General features: G+C 30.5%; 1 protein-coding gene across 2 annotated transcripts; it reads right to left on the bottom strand.

The window, feature by feature from the left end:
* Positions 1-532: 532 nt before the first annotated feature.
* On the bottom strand, positions 533-6,444 carry LOC130976677 (disease resistance protein RPP13-like). Of its 2 annotated transcripts, none has more exons than XM_057901589.1 (3): positions 5,601-6,444; positions 1,066-3,796; positions 533-809 (listed from the first exon to the last, which is right to left on the bottom strand). In XM_057901589.1, the coding sequence occupies exons 1-2, from the start codon at positions 6,146-6,148 to the stop codon at positions 1,114-1,116; spliced, it is 3,231 nt and encodes a 1,076-aa protein (XP_057757572.1). In that variant the 5' UTR covers positions 6,149-6,444; the 3' UTR covers positions 533-809; positions 1,066-1,113. The 2 variants fall into 2 exon arrangements, with proteins under 2 accessions (XP_057757572.1, XP_057757571.1); XM_057901588.1 differs by having other exon boundaries at positions 1,070-3,796; positions 5,601-6,442.
* Positions 6,445-13,830: the final 7,386 nt, after the last annotated feature.

The following is a 13,830-nucleotide window of genomic DNA, read 5'->3' as shown; positions in this document are numbered from 1 at the left end:
GATATGTTACTAAAAGTTAATGGTGAAAACTCAGGTATAGTCGACTCGATTGCAACTGAGTTTTCACCAATAAGTTTTTATGTACAAGTAAATTCTTAAAGAAAAAGTATAGGTAGTTAATGAAAATATTAAACAATGTGAACAATGAATATATCGGATGTTCAATTTATTAGATGTGCGGATGATTATTCTAATGCTAAGATTTAGATGAGTAATTTTGAGATGTAGTGTATTTTTACTTTATTAGACTAATTTTAAAACCTATTATTCACATTGTTAACAAAAGTCATTGTCTACCTAACAAAGTATAATCGATAGGAACACTAACAAAATTTGAAAGTCAAGTTTAACAAACATCATGGTCATTAAACATACACTTGTAATTCCACATTTAAATTAGTCTAATTTAGTGATTTTGATAACAAAATTGATCAAGACACGTGATACAGGGTTAGGAGATTCTGCATGCATTCTTTTTGTTTCAATTTTTTTCGGATCTTTGCCATGATCAAGAATATTTAACGCTATACACTAAAGCTATGAAATACTCATCTCATATTTATTTATAACATAAAGGAAAATACATGTCTTTCAAAACTTCAACAGAGCATGCACAACGTAAATAAAAGCGAACCACAATAAACACGTGTTCGAGGAATTACAATATGACAAATAAAAGTACTAAAAAGTGTCATTCAAAATAAAAAGAAAAGAAAAAAAAAGAAAAGTAGTGCAATATTAGAGGATTACAATACAATGAGGCTGCAGCAGCATATCATGTAATGATGTATGTATTATGGAGGAGAGTTCTGCACAAATTGATTATACATACATACATGTTAGAATGATTCACCTTATTAGCAAAAGGAAAAGTCTAGGGGACCAGCAGTTTTGTTGAATTTTGGCCAGCATTTAACCAGCAGAGAAATGTGAGCCATTGGATGAAATCTCACACCAATCTCACACCATTAAATCATCATTGATGGCTAGTTGATGGCTAACAATCACAAAAATTGCTGCCCCCTAACATTGCTCTTAGCAAAATAATAAAAAGGAAATATATACCTACTTTTGGAAAAGAAGCAGACATCGACATCCAATGCCTCACAGAAATCAATCATCATCGTCCACTTGACGGTCTAAAAACTCCAAGTTACTACCCAAGGAAAGCATTTTTTGAGTAACCTCCTCCTTCAACAAGTAAGGGCAGTCACAGAAGACAGCACGTTGAAGACGAGGCATCGCACCTTCTTCTGATGTAAGACGTTTGACAGACATCCTTATCATGATGAGCACTTGAAGCTCCGGAAAGCTCCCAGCAGTACCACAATGAAGAGGTATTTCAGTACAAATTCCAGATTTCAATTTTAAAATTTGAAGGCTGCGAATTTGTCCCAAAACATTCATGTCTTTGGACATGAAGCCCCCAAATGATGACAAGGTAATCTTGGTAAGAGTTGACGGAAATGCAATTCTATCTAATGGAACCCAACCAAAGGGAGCAAACGTAAGTTTCACCTTCCGCAACTTTCTTAGGCAGTGCAGGCTCTTTAAGATTTCTTCTGCTTCTGTTGCTTGACGGTCTTGGTATGCAGTTATATATAAACCGAGTGTTCTCAAGTTGGGAAAGTAAGCACTGCCTAGTAAGCTCCCTAGTTTTGAATCGGCATACACATAACACAGGGTTTGGAGATTCTGCATTTTATCTTTCACTTCTTGTTCATCTACTAACAATCTCACCCGAAATTCACAATGAAGATGTCTCAGTTGCTTTAACCCCTCAATTCTTAGGTCCTTCGAACTAGTGTACAGTACATGTAATGTTTCCAAATTGTGAAAGTCACATAATCCATCTAATTCAACTTCCATTTTCAAGTACCGCAGGGGTGTCAAACTCTTCAAATACTCAGCACTTGTTGAAGAACTAACCCGAGCCCATTTCGAAAAATATAGCACATTAACTCTGAGGTTTTCTGGAATATGGTGTAACCATTCCCGTGCATCTTCATAAAAGAATAGCGAACGAGTGGATTCTTTATTGCACGTCTCTAATGAACAGGTATAGGATCCTTCGTTTCTGGTAAAGGATAATAATCTGCGATCATTGTTGTTGTTATCTGGTTTGTTATTCAGTGATATGCACAGTTTCCGGATGAGATCGTGGATCTGACATGTTTTCACGCCTTCCCCATCACTCTTCCTACTCACCACTTGTACCAAGTTACGATCCACTAGCTCCTTCAAGCGGTCCTCACCAATGTCTTCAGGCTCTGGTGCATTTGAACTTCCAGTTTCCATTACTTTTATCAAGCCTTCTGCATTCCATAGTTTAATTAAAGCCCTTGCTGCAATCTTGCAATCTTCCGGAAACACCCCAAGATATAGAAAGCATGACTTCAATTTTGGACGTAAATCATCATAGCTCAGCTGCAATATCTTCATCATCCTACTCATCGTCCTCGGCTTCTTATCATCATCACTATCATCATCATCATCATCATCATCATCATCATCATCATCCCATTGAGACATTAAATTCACAATACTTTGCCACTCTGTTGTTGATCTCTTCCTCTCTTTGACAAGCCCTGCTATGGTTACGATAGCCAATGGCAAACCCTTGCAACTTCCCACAATTGATTTACCAATAGGCTTTAAATCAGGATGACACTTTTCTCTACGAAACACCTCGCTACGGAACAATTCCCAACTTTCTTCTTCATCCAAAGAGCCAAGTTGATGGTGAGGTTCCTTTGACATTGCATGGTTTGCCACCCTATCATTTCGCGTAGTCATCAATATCCTGCTCCCACTATTCTTTTCTGGGAGAAGATGCTCCAACTTGTTCCACGCCTGAGTGTTCCACACATCATCCAGCACTATCAAATACTTCCCGCTTTGCCCATTCAAACATTCTCTCACCTTTTTCTTCAACTCCTCTTTACTTAATTTTTCATATTCAGATTTTGGTACCTTCAAAGACTTGAGAAGCTTTCTGTAAACTTCCTTTTCAATGCACTGTTTGGAAACAGTTGCCCATGCACGGCAAGGGAATACCTTCGTCACCTCATCGCTGTCATAGATCATTCGGGCAAGAGTAGTCTTTCCCGACCCGCCCATGCCGACAATTGAAACAACACTCCTCCCATTTGAATCTTCTTCCTTCAGTTGATTAATTACATCGATGAATTCTTTCACAAATCCCACTACCTTCTTCTCCTTCACAATCTTTTCCTTCACCAATTCACCTTCACGTATGCAATGTTTCTCAAGCTTAACACCATTCATCACAGCAGGACAATCCTGAAAGAGATTTCTGTTTTCTGTTGCTATGAGGATCCTACTACCACCACCAAACCAATCACTTACTCCCATTTCCACTAGCAACTTCAAATGCTGTTCACTATCAACCCCTTCCAGAACCAGAAGCACCCTCTTACGTTGCAACTCCTGCATGGTTTCCACACCCATATCAGAAAGAAGCTCCTTGTGGAGATTTTCCAAGCCATTAGCGGTGTTTTCCCTTAACTGTTTACTAACATCAACAAGAAAACTTGCCGCTCTGAACTTGTATTTGATCTTATAGTATAGCTCAAAAGCAAATCTTGTTATGTAACTTTTGGCTATTTTAGGATCTTCATAAATTCCCACCACACCAACATTATCAGAAGATTCAAGGTTCAAAAGTGATTCAACCACTTTATATTGAGAAACAAATCTATTCAATTGTTGCCTGATCTCTAGAATTTTTGCTGAGACTTGTTCAGCAATCTTGCCTACGACCTCTGTTTCATGACTGCAAATCATAACACACAATATTAATATCTTTGTACGTAATTATTATTGGAAAAGTATAGAGGAGCTATAACGGTTTAAAAAAAATTAAATTTAAAATTAAAAATTAGATTCTTAATTAATTAAATAATTATTATTATCAGATTTTTATATTTGAAAACATTAGGATTAACATCTAAATCACTACGTACGATTACATCTTCACATATTATATGTTTTGTACTCTACTTCTTCAACAGCGTCGGTTTTTTCTACAACTGTCTTAATCATAGTTGTCAGAATCGAAGCGGTGATCGAATCAGTCTGTTCATTGATTTATGATTTAACCAATAAATTATTATTAGTTGAATCGAACCGATCTCACATAAATAAAAGATAAAAAATAATAAAAAAAATTAGAATTAAAATTTAAAATACATGTCTTCACTAACATTTTACAAAGAATCAAGTCTCAAATTCTAAAAATAACTCATATAAAAAAAAACATAAAATTTATCCGTACTACCATATTTGTATCTTAATTTGATACAATAAGAGTAACAGTTAATTTACAAAGTCTATCGTCTAACTATAATATCAGTAAATTTTAATACTAGTATCAAAACAAATAACTTTAATCATAATACCAGCATTGAAATAGATAAAGCAGATTAATACATTTTTAGTAAAATTTATATTTATATTAATAATGAATCATAATTAAAATATAATTAACTGGATGGCACCTTATCGCGATGGAAATTCACGGTGTCGTGGCAGTACCAATATTTTCTCGACAAGACTATGCCGCATATACTCCACTGTTGGATTGGTTCCTTGGTTATCGCTTATATCTACATTTTATGCCCATACTTGATCCAAAACTTCTACATCATCTTCTACGGCTTCGGAATCTACATGCTCAACCTCCTCAACGACTTCCTTTTCCCATAGGTTCCATCCCTTTGTTCGCCGCTTCTCTGAGTTCAAGTTCTAGTATTCAATTATAGCTAGTTTAGGATTATCATTTTAGGTGATACGAGGATGGTTATTTTAATTTTTATGTGGATGGTTATTTGATTGGATTGGATTTAGTTATATACAATTAAAATATGCTAGATGTTCAATTCACTAGATATACGGATAATTATTTTTATTCTTAAGTAGATGATTATTTTCATCAGGGGTGAGCGACGTTGTTTGTTTCCCATCTGGAGGAGAACAACGCCGATAAGAATCCTTGTTGACAAACCTGCGACGGTGAAAAGGATCCCGCTGGCGACGAAGGGGGTTGGTTGAAGACCAAGCGACGGTGGCGACGACAGAAAATTTGGGAGAAAAGCTAATGCTTTGATAAATTAGAATACAATGAATGGTTAAAATTTTTGAATTATTGAATGAGATATTTTAGTTAGGTAATTTGCGTGGAGTATTTTTTTTTTAAATTTTATTGAGCTAAATTTTCAGTCCATTATTCATGTTGTTCAAATCTTTCGTTATCTACCTAGTAGAATCCATTATTATTTTAGAAAAAATTATGTCTACCAATTAATTAATAAAAAAAATAAACTTTTTCGTGATTCATTGTAAATTTTAGAGTGACCTAATATAAAGAAACACATAATAAAACTTAATTTGTCCTCTCAATCTTTATTAATTAAGATGATAAAAGAATATGAGTTCAATTAGAGAAATAAATATTTTTTGGTCAATTTCAGGTAATTATTTTACATAAATTCTAAAATCTCTAAAGAGCGAGGATTAAATAATAATAATAATAATAATAATAATTTCGTTATAATATCAATTAACTAAAAAGAACTCACCGATTTCCCTTCTTAACAATGTGTCCTCCACTTATCCCGCAAACTCTAGATAAAGCCAACTTCCACGCTTTCGCCTTGTCTTTGCCTTCTCTCTTTTTATGTTTCTTCATGGCTTTCTTAGATATGGTGCTAGTCTGATGTCTCATTTCCGCGGGCGTCACGTGATAAAAAACTGGAATAACGGATCGTTTGTTTCCATCCTTGGAGTAATACTTGAGCATCTGCTCTAGTTCCAGGAGGCACCATGAAGAAGACACATAGTTTTCACTCATCACAACAATATGAATCCAAGATCTTTTAATAGCTTCCATCAGAGTAGGTTTAATTTCGTCACCTAGTTTCAGACCCGGATCATCCCTGAATACCTCCAGTTTTTTTACATCGGCCAGCCCATGATAGAGATAATCTGTGAATAAGTACCTTGTGTCCTCGCCTCTAAAGTTCAGAAAAACATCATACATGCCTTCTGATAAGGATGACGTCGCCCACACCCAGGGTGCCGGTGACGACGAAGAAGACACCGCCCCGGCCGCTCCATCATCGGCCATGATGTGGTATACAACAATTGAAATCAAAGAAGCAGTGAAGCAGTGTGGATATCAATGATGAAATAGTTGGTGGATTGATTCATGAACTTGCTTGGTGACTTTGGAATATATTATTTGCTACTTGCAATACTCTGATGAATGATTGATACATATATTTGTTATAAAAAGACCTTGGTCATGACAATTGCTTTCACCACCAATTTTATTATACCAACTACTATATTATTAAACTCTTCATATTAGACTTAACCAATCTTAACTTGTCCTTTAGTATCGCCAAGTCATATGTCCAGCATGATGCTCACTCATCTATAGACAATTATTCTTATGATTAAAGAATAGAGAGGTGTAAAAAAGGTGGACCTATCAGCTATGACCATGGTCTCCTCCAATTTAATTTGTAATTTTTCTCTTTCAATTTAAGTAATGGAATTGTGTTCTTAGTTCATTTTAAGTCATAATTCATCTTTTAATTTTGCTCATCCTCAAAAAAAAAAAAAAAAAAAATATATATATATATATATATATATAAGAGTAATTAGCCATTTTTAATCATAAAAGATTGAGGCGCTGACAATATTGTCCATGATTAATTTAAATTAATTTTGTAACCATGAAAATTTGTGAACCGAATGAATAAAAATTTGACAAAGATAACTTTTAAATATTTAAAATTTGACATAACTGTTTATATTTCAAATCACAAACTCTAATTTAATCTTGATATAGCAATATATATGAATGGTGACAATTATTAAATGAAAATTCTTTAACAAAATCAATGTGGGACAATGCTAAATATGTAATCATCTCTCATTAACATAGTAGACATATAAGTTTATGCTAATTCATCATAGTTGTTTGATGAGAATTAAGTAACAAAACAAACCATGGTCAATGTAACTCTAAACCAAAACACTATAACTAAGTTCCCAAAAAAATTGAATTGCACATGGTCTATGTAACAGCCATACTTAAACACTACAACAAAAGTTCCTTAATCCAGTCAATCTTAGGCCCTAACTAGGTATGAAATTGTTACTGCCACTAGAGAGTCCAGTTGTTAGTGCTCCAAGTTTTGGAGTCGGCATAAATTGCATGAATCTGGTAGATGTTCCAACACTAACACTATGCATGATTTTTTGGCTAACAATAGGCCTACTTGAGAGGTTGCTTATTGAAGGAGGTCTCATATTGTTGAACATAATTGGAGAAAGCCTCTTGGTATTCTTCTTTTTGGTTGGCCTCTTGCTATCGGGAGGTATATTCTGCATTGAAGGTCTGATTGGTGGTGGTCTTATAGATGCCGGTTGAATTGGAGGTTGGTTGGCTTGAGGAGGAATAAGTGGATCAGGAGGGTTTGGTATCACCTGCTTAGAGAGAAAATAATTGCATTAACAATTAAAAATTATAAAAAAATAATTACATTAACAGAAAATAATTATAAGAGATTCTGATGATTGATTAGGTGATTAGTTTAATAACATATTATTTTATTATTAAATTAAAATAAAATAATAACACTTTGGATAATAAACAACCACATAGAAAGTCTTACTAACAGTACATTTAAAAAATTGACGTTTAGTTAGAAATGTCAAACGAAACAAATCTTTCATGATCAGGGGCGGAGCTAGACTAACTATTTAGGGGGGACAGTGTTTAATAATTTACTAAAAATATTTTATATTACTATTTCTATTGATAAAATTAAAAAAATTAAATATATAATCTCAATTAAAGTAAGACAATAACATATAAAAGTTACCACTTACAGTTTCGTATCATGAAAAGGCTATTCGACGTTTTTTTCTATTTTCAAAATCATTTATAATTGAATTTGTGTCGAAAATAGCTGCTAATTTTTTTCTATATAGATGACTAAATTGTCTACAAGAAATTAATCAGCCATCTTACTTCTGAGTCTTGACTTAATAATTTTCATTGCTGAAAAAGTTCTTTTTGTTGTTGCTGTAGATACTAGTAGAGTGAAAACAAGACGTATTAATCTATCAACCATGTGATAACTTCTTGATTTTCCCGTTTCTTGCAACTTCTTGCACAATTCAAAAAGTATACCAATGCCTTTCAAATGATTTGGTATATCATGCTGATAATGTTGCAACTGAAATTTCAAAATATTCAGCTTATTAGAAGGAAAGTTAAGGAGATAAAACTTCTTTGCTAACTTGCTAATTTCTTCAATATTAAATGATTTGAAATTGTCTTTAGGATCTAAAGCACAACTCAAAGTCAAAAGCTCTATTGTTTGCTCATTAAATCTACTATTCAACTCTTATATTTGAGAGTCAATTGTTGTCAAGAATACATCTATTCGATAATGATACTCAACTATCACACTTGGTTGACGAGATCAACCTCTTCCAAAAATATATTGTGCACTCATATTAGGGACTTCAATTTCATGCTTTTCACAAAAATCTTTAACATTTGCAAGAAAATTGCACCATCCACTATCTCTTAATTGTTGAAGAATTAACTTTGATGTAGAAACAATATGCATTACATTAAGAATATCTTGAGATTGTTGTTGCAGTACTTGGCAAAGAACATTAGTGATTCCCATAATCTCTTTCATCAAGTGCAAAGTGAAAACAAATTCAAATGACAATAATATTTTACTAACACCATAAGTCTCACCTCTTTGTGCATAAGTTGTCCCGTCTTCAATGATATTATTGAGAATAATGTTGGTAGCAGTAAACATTTTTACCAAACTGCAAATAGAATTAAAGTGAGAGCTCCATCGAGTATCTCCAACTCTTTGTAAAGTGCTTATTTGATTCGCACATTTACCTGTTTCTAATTCATTTTGAGCAACCAAGTTTGCATTTTCAATTGCTTGAGCTTCTTGTAATTTATCATGTCTTTTTGAAGAAGCACTAGCAATAGTGACAATAGAGTTTAATTGAGTAAAAAATTTATGAATCTGAAGTACCTCTCTTGAAGCTGCCACCAATGCTAATTGTAACCTATGTGCAAAATAATGTACATAATATGCTTGAGGAGAATCTTTAAAAAACAAAGCTTGCAAACCATTCCACTCACCCCGCATGTTACTAGCACCATCATACCCTTGACCCCTAATATTTTCAACTTGGAGATTATAATGAGAAAGGATAGAAATCAATTCTTTCTTTAAAGTTGTTGCACAAGTATTAATGACATACACAAGATCAAAGAATCTCTCTTTAACAAAACCATCTAGAGTAACAAATCTAAAAACAATGGCCATTTGCTCCTTTTTAGATTCATCTCTAGCTTCATCAACAATAATACAAAATTTGGCATCTCCAATCTCTTCTCTAATTGAATTTCTCACCTTAGTAGTAAGAATATGTAGAATTTTTTTTTGGACATCATTTGAAATATACTTAGCATTTTTTGGAGCATTTTTCAAAACATTCTTTTTCATTCTTTCATTGTAAGATCTCAAAAATTTCAACATTTCCAAAAAGTTACCTCTGTTGCTTGAACTTTGGCTTTCATCATATCTGTATGCGCAACCTTGAAATGTCAACCATCTAATGCAATCTATAAGTGCTCCTAGTCGAATTCGATTATTTTCAATCTCTTCTGATGTTTGCTTATAAAGAAGTCTGTCGATATATATGTTGTGATTGTTTCATCAAATCATCACATGATTTCAGCGCCTTATGATGGAATGAGTTGGGACCTTTGTCAATGTGATTCAAAAGAGCACATTCTTTTCCACTATTTACTTTCTTCCAATTCCTGAAACCATTCTCAATAAAAGCATTTGAACCCGTATTGATTGAAGGTTCCTTAGCAAAAGAAAAGCATGGAAAACAATATATAGCATCATCTTCTATAGAATATTCTAACCAAAATGGAAACAATTTAAATCATGAAGCTTGAAAGCGACGATGACTTTTATCATCAGAAAATGGATAATTATTAAGAATTGGTTGATTTGGCCCAACTTTAATATAAGTCTGACGGATTTTATCTCTTTGATTTGGAGAAAACTTCCAAATCATTGGTCGCATTCCAAGATCTCTTTCCAAACGAAAAACATCCAGTTGATTTAGAAGAAGTCGAGGACGCTTTGAGCTAATCAATAGAGAACTTGAAGTAATTAATGAAATCTGATGACCTCTCAAGTATTGGAGTAGTAATAGTAGAAGCATCTTCATTCTCTTGATCTTTTTTTTTTAAATGTATCAATAGTTTTGAACTTACTCATAATTCAAATGGCCAAATACGTTCTTATAATTTAAAATATATTTAGCAAAAAGTGTAAATTACAATCTAAATATTTATAAAATATAAAAATTATATTTCAATTCAAAATAAGATATTAAAATTCAGAACAATAATACTGACATTGTAGTATAAATAATATAAAATTATAATTAAATAATTAACTAATAAAAAAAACTAAATATACAAACTAACATATAATAACAAAAACTTAATTAACAAATAATAATAAATTAAGTAAATAACTAAATATATAAAAAACATAAAAAAATTAGACAAGATTAACAGAAAAATAATATAAAAAAGTTAATAGTTCAATAATTTTTTTGAAATAAAAAAAATAAAAATAGAACCTTTTTTTGAGAAACAAGAACGAAGAATCATATGTTGAACTACTATCTTTTTTCTTAATCTAAAAAAAAACAAGAGTCAAAGAGGTAAAAGATAAGAAGATTAAAGAGATAACGAAGAAGAAGAATAAAAAAAAGTCAAGTGAAAGTGAGAAGTGTAGGAACAAAAAGGAGGATTGAAAAAGTATGCAAACAAAGAGGGAGGTAGGGCTGGCAAAAAAAAAAGAAAGGAAAATGGGCTATTGGGCTAGTTTTTTTGTATGAATTAAAAAGGGGAGGGCTGGAAAAGTAATACGAACAAAAAGGGAGGGGGCTGGAAAATAAAAACAGGAGGCGGCTAAACTTTTGTTTTTAAATGAAAATTAAAATTTGGGAGGCCATTGCCCCCCTTTAGTAGTATGTACCTTGGCCCTGTTCATGATTATAAAGTTAATTTAAATTAGTTATGGTCAGTATTATCAGTGTTTCAATCTTTTATGGTAAAAAATAACTAATTACTCTAGAAAAAGTCTAGGGGGCCAGCAACTTTTGTGTTTTGTGGTTAGTATTTAACCATAAAAAAAATGAATGATTTTCTACTATTAAATGTAATCTCATACCATTAAAAACACTATTAATAATCAATTAATAACTACAAAATACAAAAGTTGCTGATTCTTAGCACTCCTCATTACTCTATATATATAATATTCTTCTCAACCTCAATACAATCTCAATCGTATATTCAATTTTTTTTTCTACTTCTCTAATCCTTAGTTTCTCTAATTCTAGTCCTAAGATAAAAGCATAATAGCTAGTGATACTTTTTATGTTCCTCTTGACTAAGAAGGAAAAATTTTGTTTATTTGACCAAAGTTTTAACATCGTTCAAATATCATTAGCAGTCCATTTGATTTAAAGATCTTGGATAGTGGTCGCTATGCTTTTATTCAGTTGTAACTAGTATTTTTTCCTGTAATTACATTACGAAAATATAAATCTTTTAAAATTATATCAAATTTATTCTGACATTATAGATTATAGTATAAAAAATTTATAGAATCAAACTATTTTTTTATAAAGATTGTAGAGGATAAAAGTCTTCATCAGCTAAAAAGACCAGAATTTCCGTAGATAAAAAAATCAAATAATAAAATTTTTAGTTATTATTTTTATGTGAAAGAGTTTGATTTATTTTTAATAATTAATTTTAATATCCGTTATCTAAAATTTAAAACAATCTAACTTGTATATTTTTTATTAAGTGTTAAGTTTGTTGCACAAATAGAAATAATTAATTTTTATGCTTGCCATTTAAAGTTAATATTTTTTTTCTCTCTATGTATATAAAAATATAATTAGATATTAGTATAAAAAAAATTATATTAATAGTTATAAAACTAACTCAAAATTAATTTTTTTAAACAATTGAATCTTGATTTTAACTTTTAATAATAACATTAATATTCTCTCTAAATTATAGTTAATAAATATTTGAAAGAAGAAAAATAAAAATATAGATTAAAAAGATAAACAGTAAAACTTTAAAACTAAATAAAAAAATTAAAAAAATATGTATATAATAATATTTTTTATTTGAATTATATTATTTTATTAATTTTATTTTTGTAGAACATATAGATAGAAAAAATAGAAAATGAGAAAAGAGAGAGAAAGATAAAGATGAAGACTGAGAGAGTGAATTTGTTAATTTTAAAAGAAAAAATTTTATTTTAATTATAATAAAAAATATCTGATGACACATTTTGATTTGTCAAATTACTAATATAAAATATAAATTATAAATTATATATAGAGTGGAAAGAGTAGAGAGAAAAGAAAAAGGGAGAAAGATAGATGAGAGAATTTAAGAAGAGAGTTTATTAATTTTGGAAGGAAATATTTTTTCTCAATTTGAATAAGAGAATGTCACGTGACATATTTGGTTATTAGATTAGATAATAATATATAAATATATTAGAATTATATATAGAGTGAGAAGGGTAGAGATAAATAGAAAAAAGGGAGGGAGGAAGATAAGAGAATTTAGGAAGGAAGTTTATTAATTTTAGAGAAAAATATTTTTTTCAAATTTAATAAGAGTGTCATATGACACATTTTGTTATTAAATTAGGTAATAATATATAATATAACTATATTTTAATTTCAATTTTAATATTTTAATTTTAATTTCAATATAATTAAAGAATATCATGTTATACATTTTGATTATCAAACTTATAATTATTATTGATAATGATATATAAAAGAGATAAAATAGTCGAAGGAATGAAATGGATAGATAAAGGGAGAGAGAGAATAGGAGAACTCTTTAATTTTAGAGAAAAAGATTTGATTTCAATTACAATGAGAAAATGACATGTGGTACATTTTGGTTGTAAAATTAAACAATTAGTAGAGATGAAGAAAGAATTCTTTAATTTTGGAAGGAAAGATTTGATTTTAATTGTAAAGAGAGAGTGATATGTGATACATTTTTTTTTTTAATAAAATTAGTAGGAAAGAGGATAAAACTCTTTATTTTTTATAATAAATTTTTGTAATTTCACGGCATTGCTTCATGTTTTTTTAAAGTATTTTTAGAAAAATAATAAAAATTGGTTAACAAAAATTGCACAATCTAAAAATTAAAAATATATATTTAAAATTTATTTGTTAGATAACCAACTTTTTTTTTCGATCCAAGAATTAACTAATAAAATAGTGAAAAGTAAAGATTAAGGAATTGAAAGAGAAAATTAAAAGAAAAGATAAATATTGTCTAGTTATTGGTTGAAAAAAATTTTGTTCTCAATCTTTTTTTATTTAAAATCTAAAAATCACATTTAAAAGCTTCTGCTACATTAAAAGTTTATTATATATTATAAAGGGTCCGTCTAGTGTACAGATGTGTTTTGGTACAGATTTACAGATTTTTATTTTTTATTGATTTAAAAATGTATCACTAAAAGTGTTGCTTAAAGAAAAAGTGTTACCCTTAATCGTTAACTTGGCTCTGATACCAATTTTTAATTTCTAGCTTTTCTTTTAATTTCTTTTTCGAAATTTCTATTAATTCTTCATATTTTACTTTAAATAAGTTTATAA

Source organism: Arachis stenosperma, chromosome 4 (genome assembly GCF_014773155.1).
Source record: "Arachis stenosperma cultivar V10309 chromosome 4, arast.V10309.gnm1.PFL2, whole genome shotgun sequence".
Taxonomy (NCBI): Eukaryota; Viridiplantae; Streptophyta; class Magnoliopsida; order Fabales; family Fabaceae; genus Arachis; species Arachis stenosperma.
This window is presented reverse-complemented; position numbering and strand designations above follow the sequence as displayed.

Bases quoted from the DNA above. Each gene is read 5' to 3' on its own strand.
- LOC130976677 (XM_057901589.1), bottom strand. From the start codon at position 6,148: ATGGCCGATGATGGAGCGGCCGGGGCGGTGTCTTCTTCGTCGTCACCG. The intron at 3,797-5,600 runs GTGAGTTCTTTT...TATGATTTGCAG, and splicing joins ATTGTTAAGAAGGGAAATCG to TCATGAAACAGAGGTCGTAG.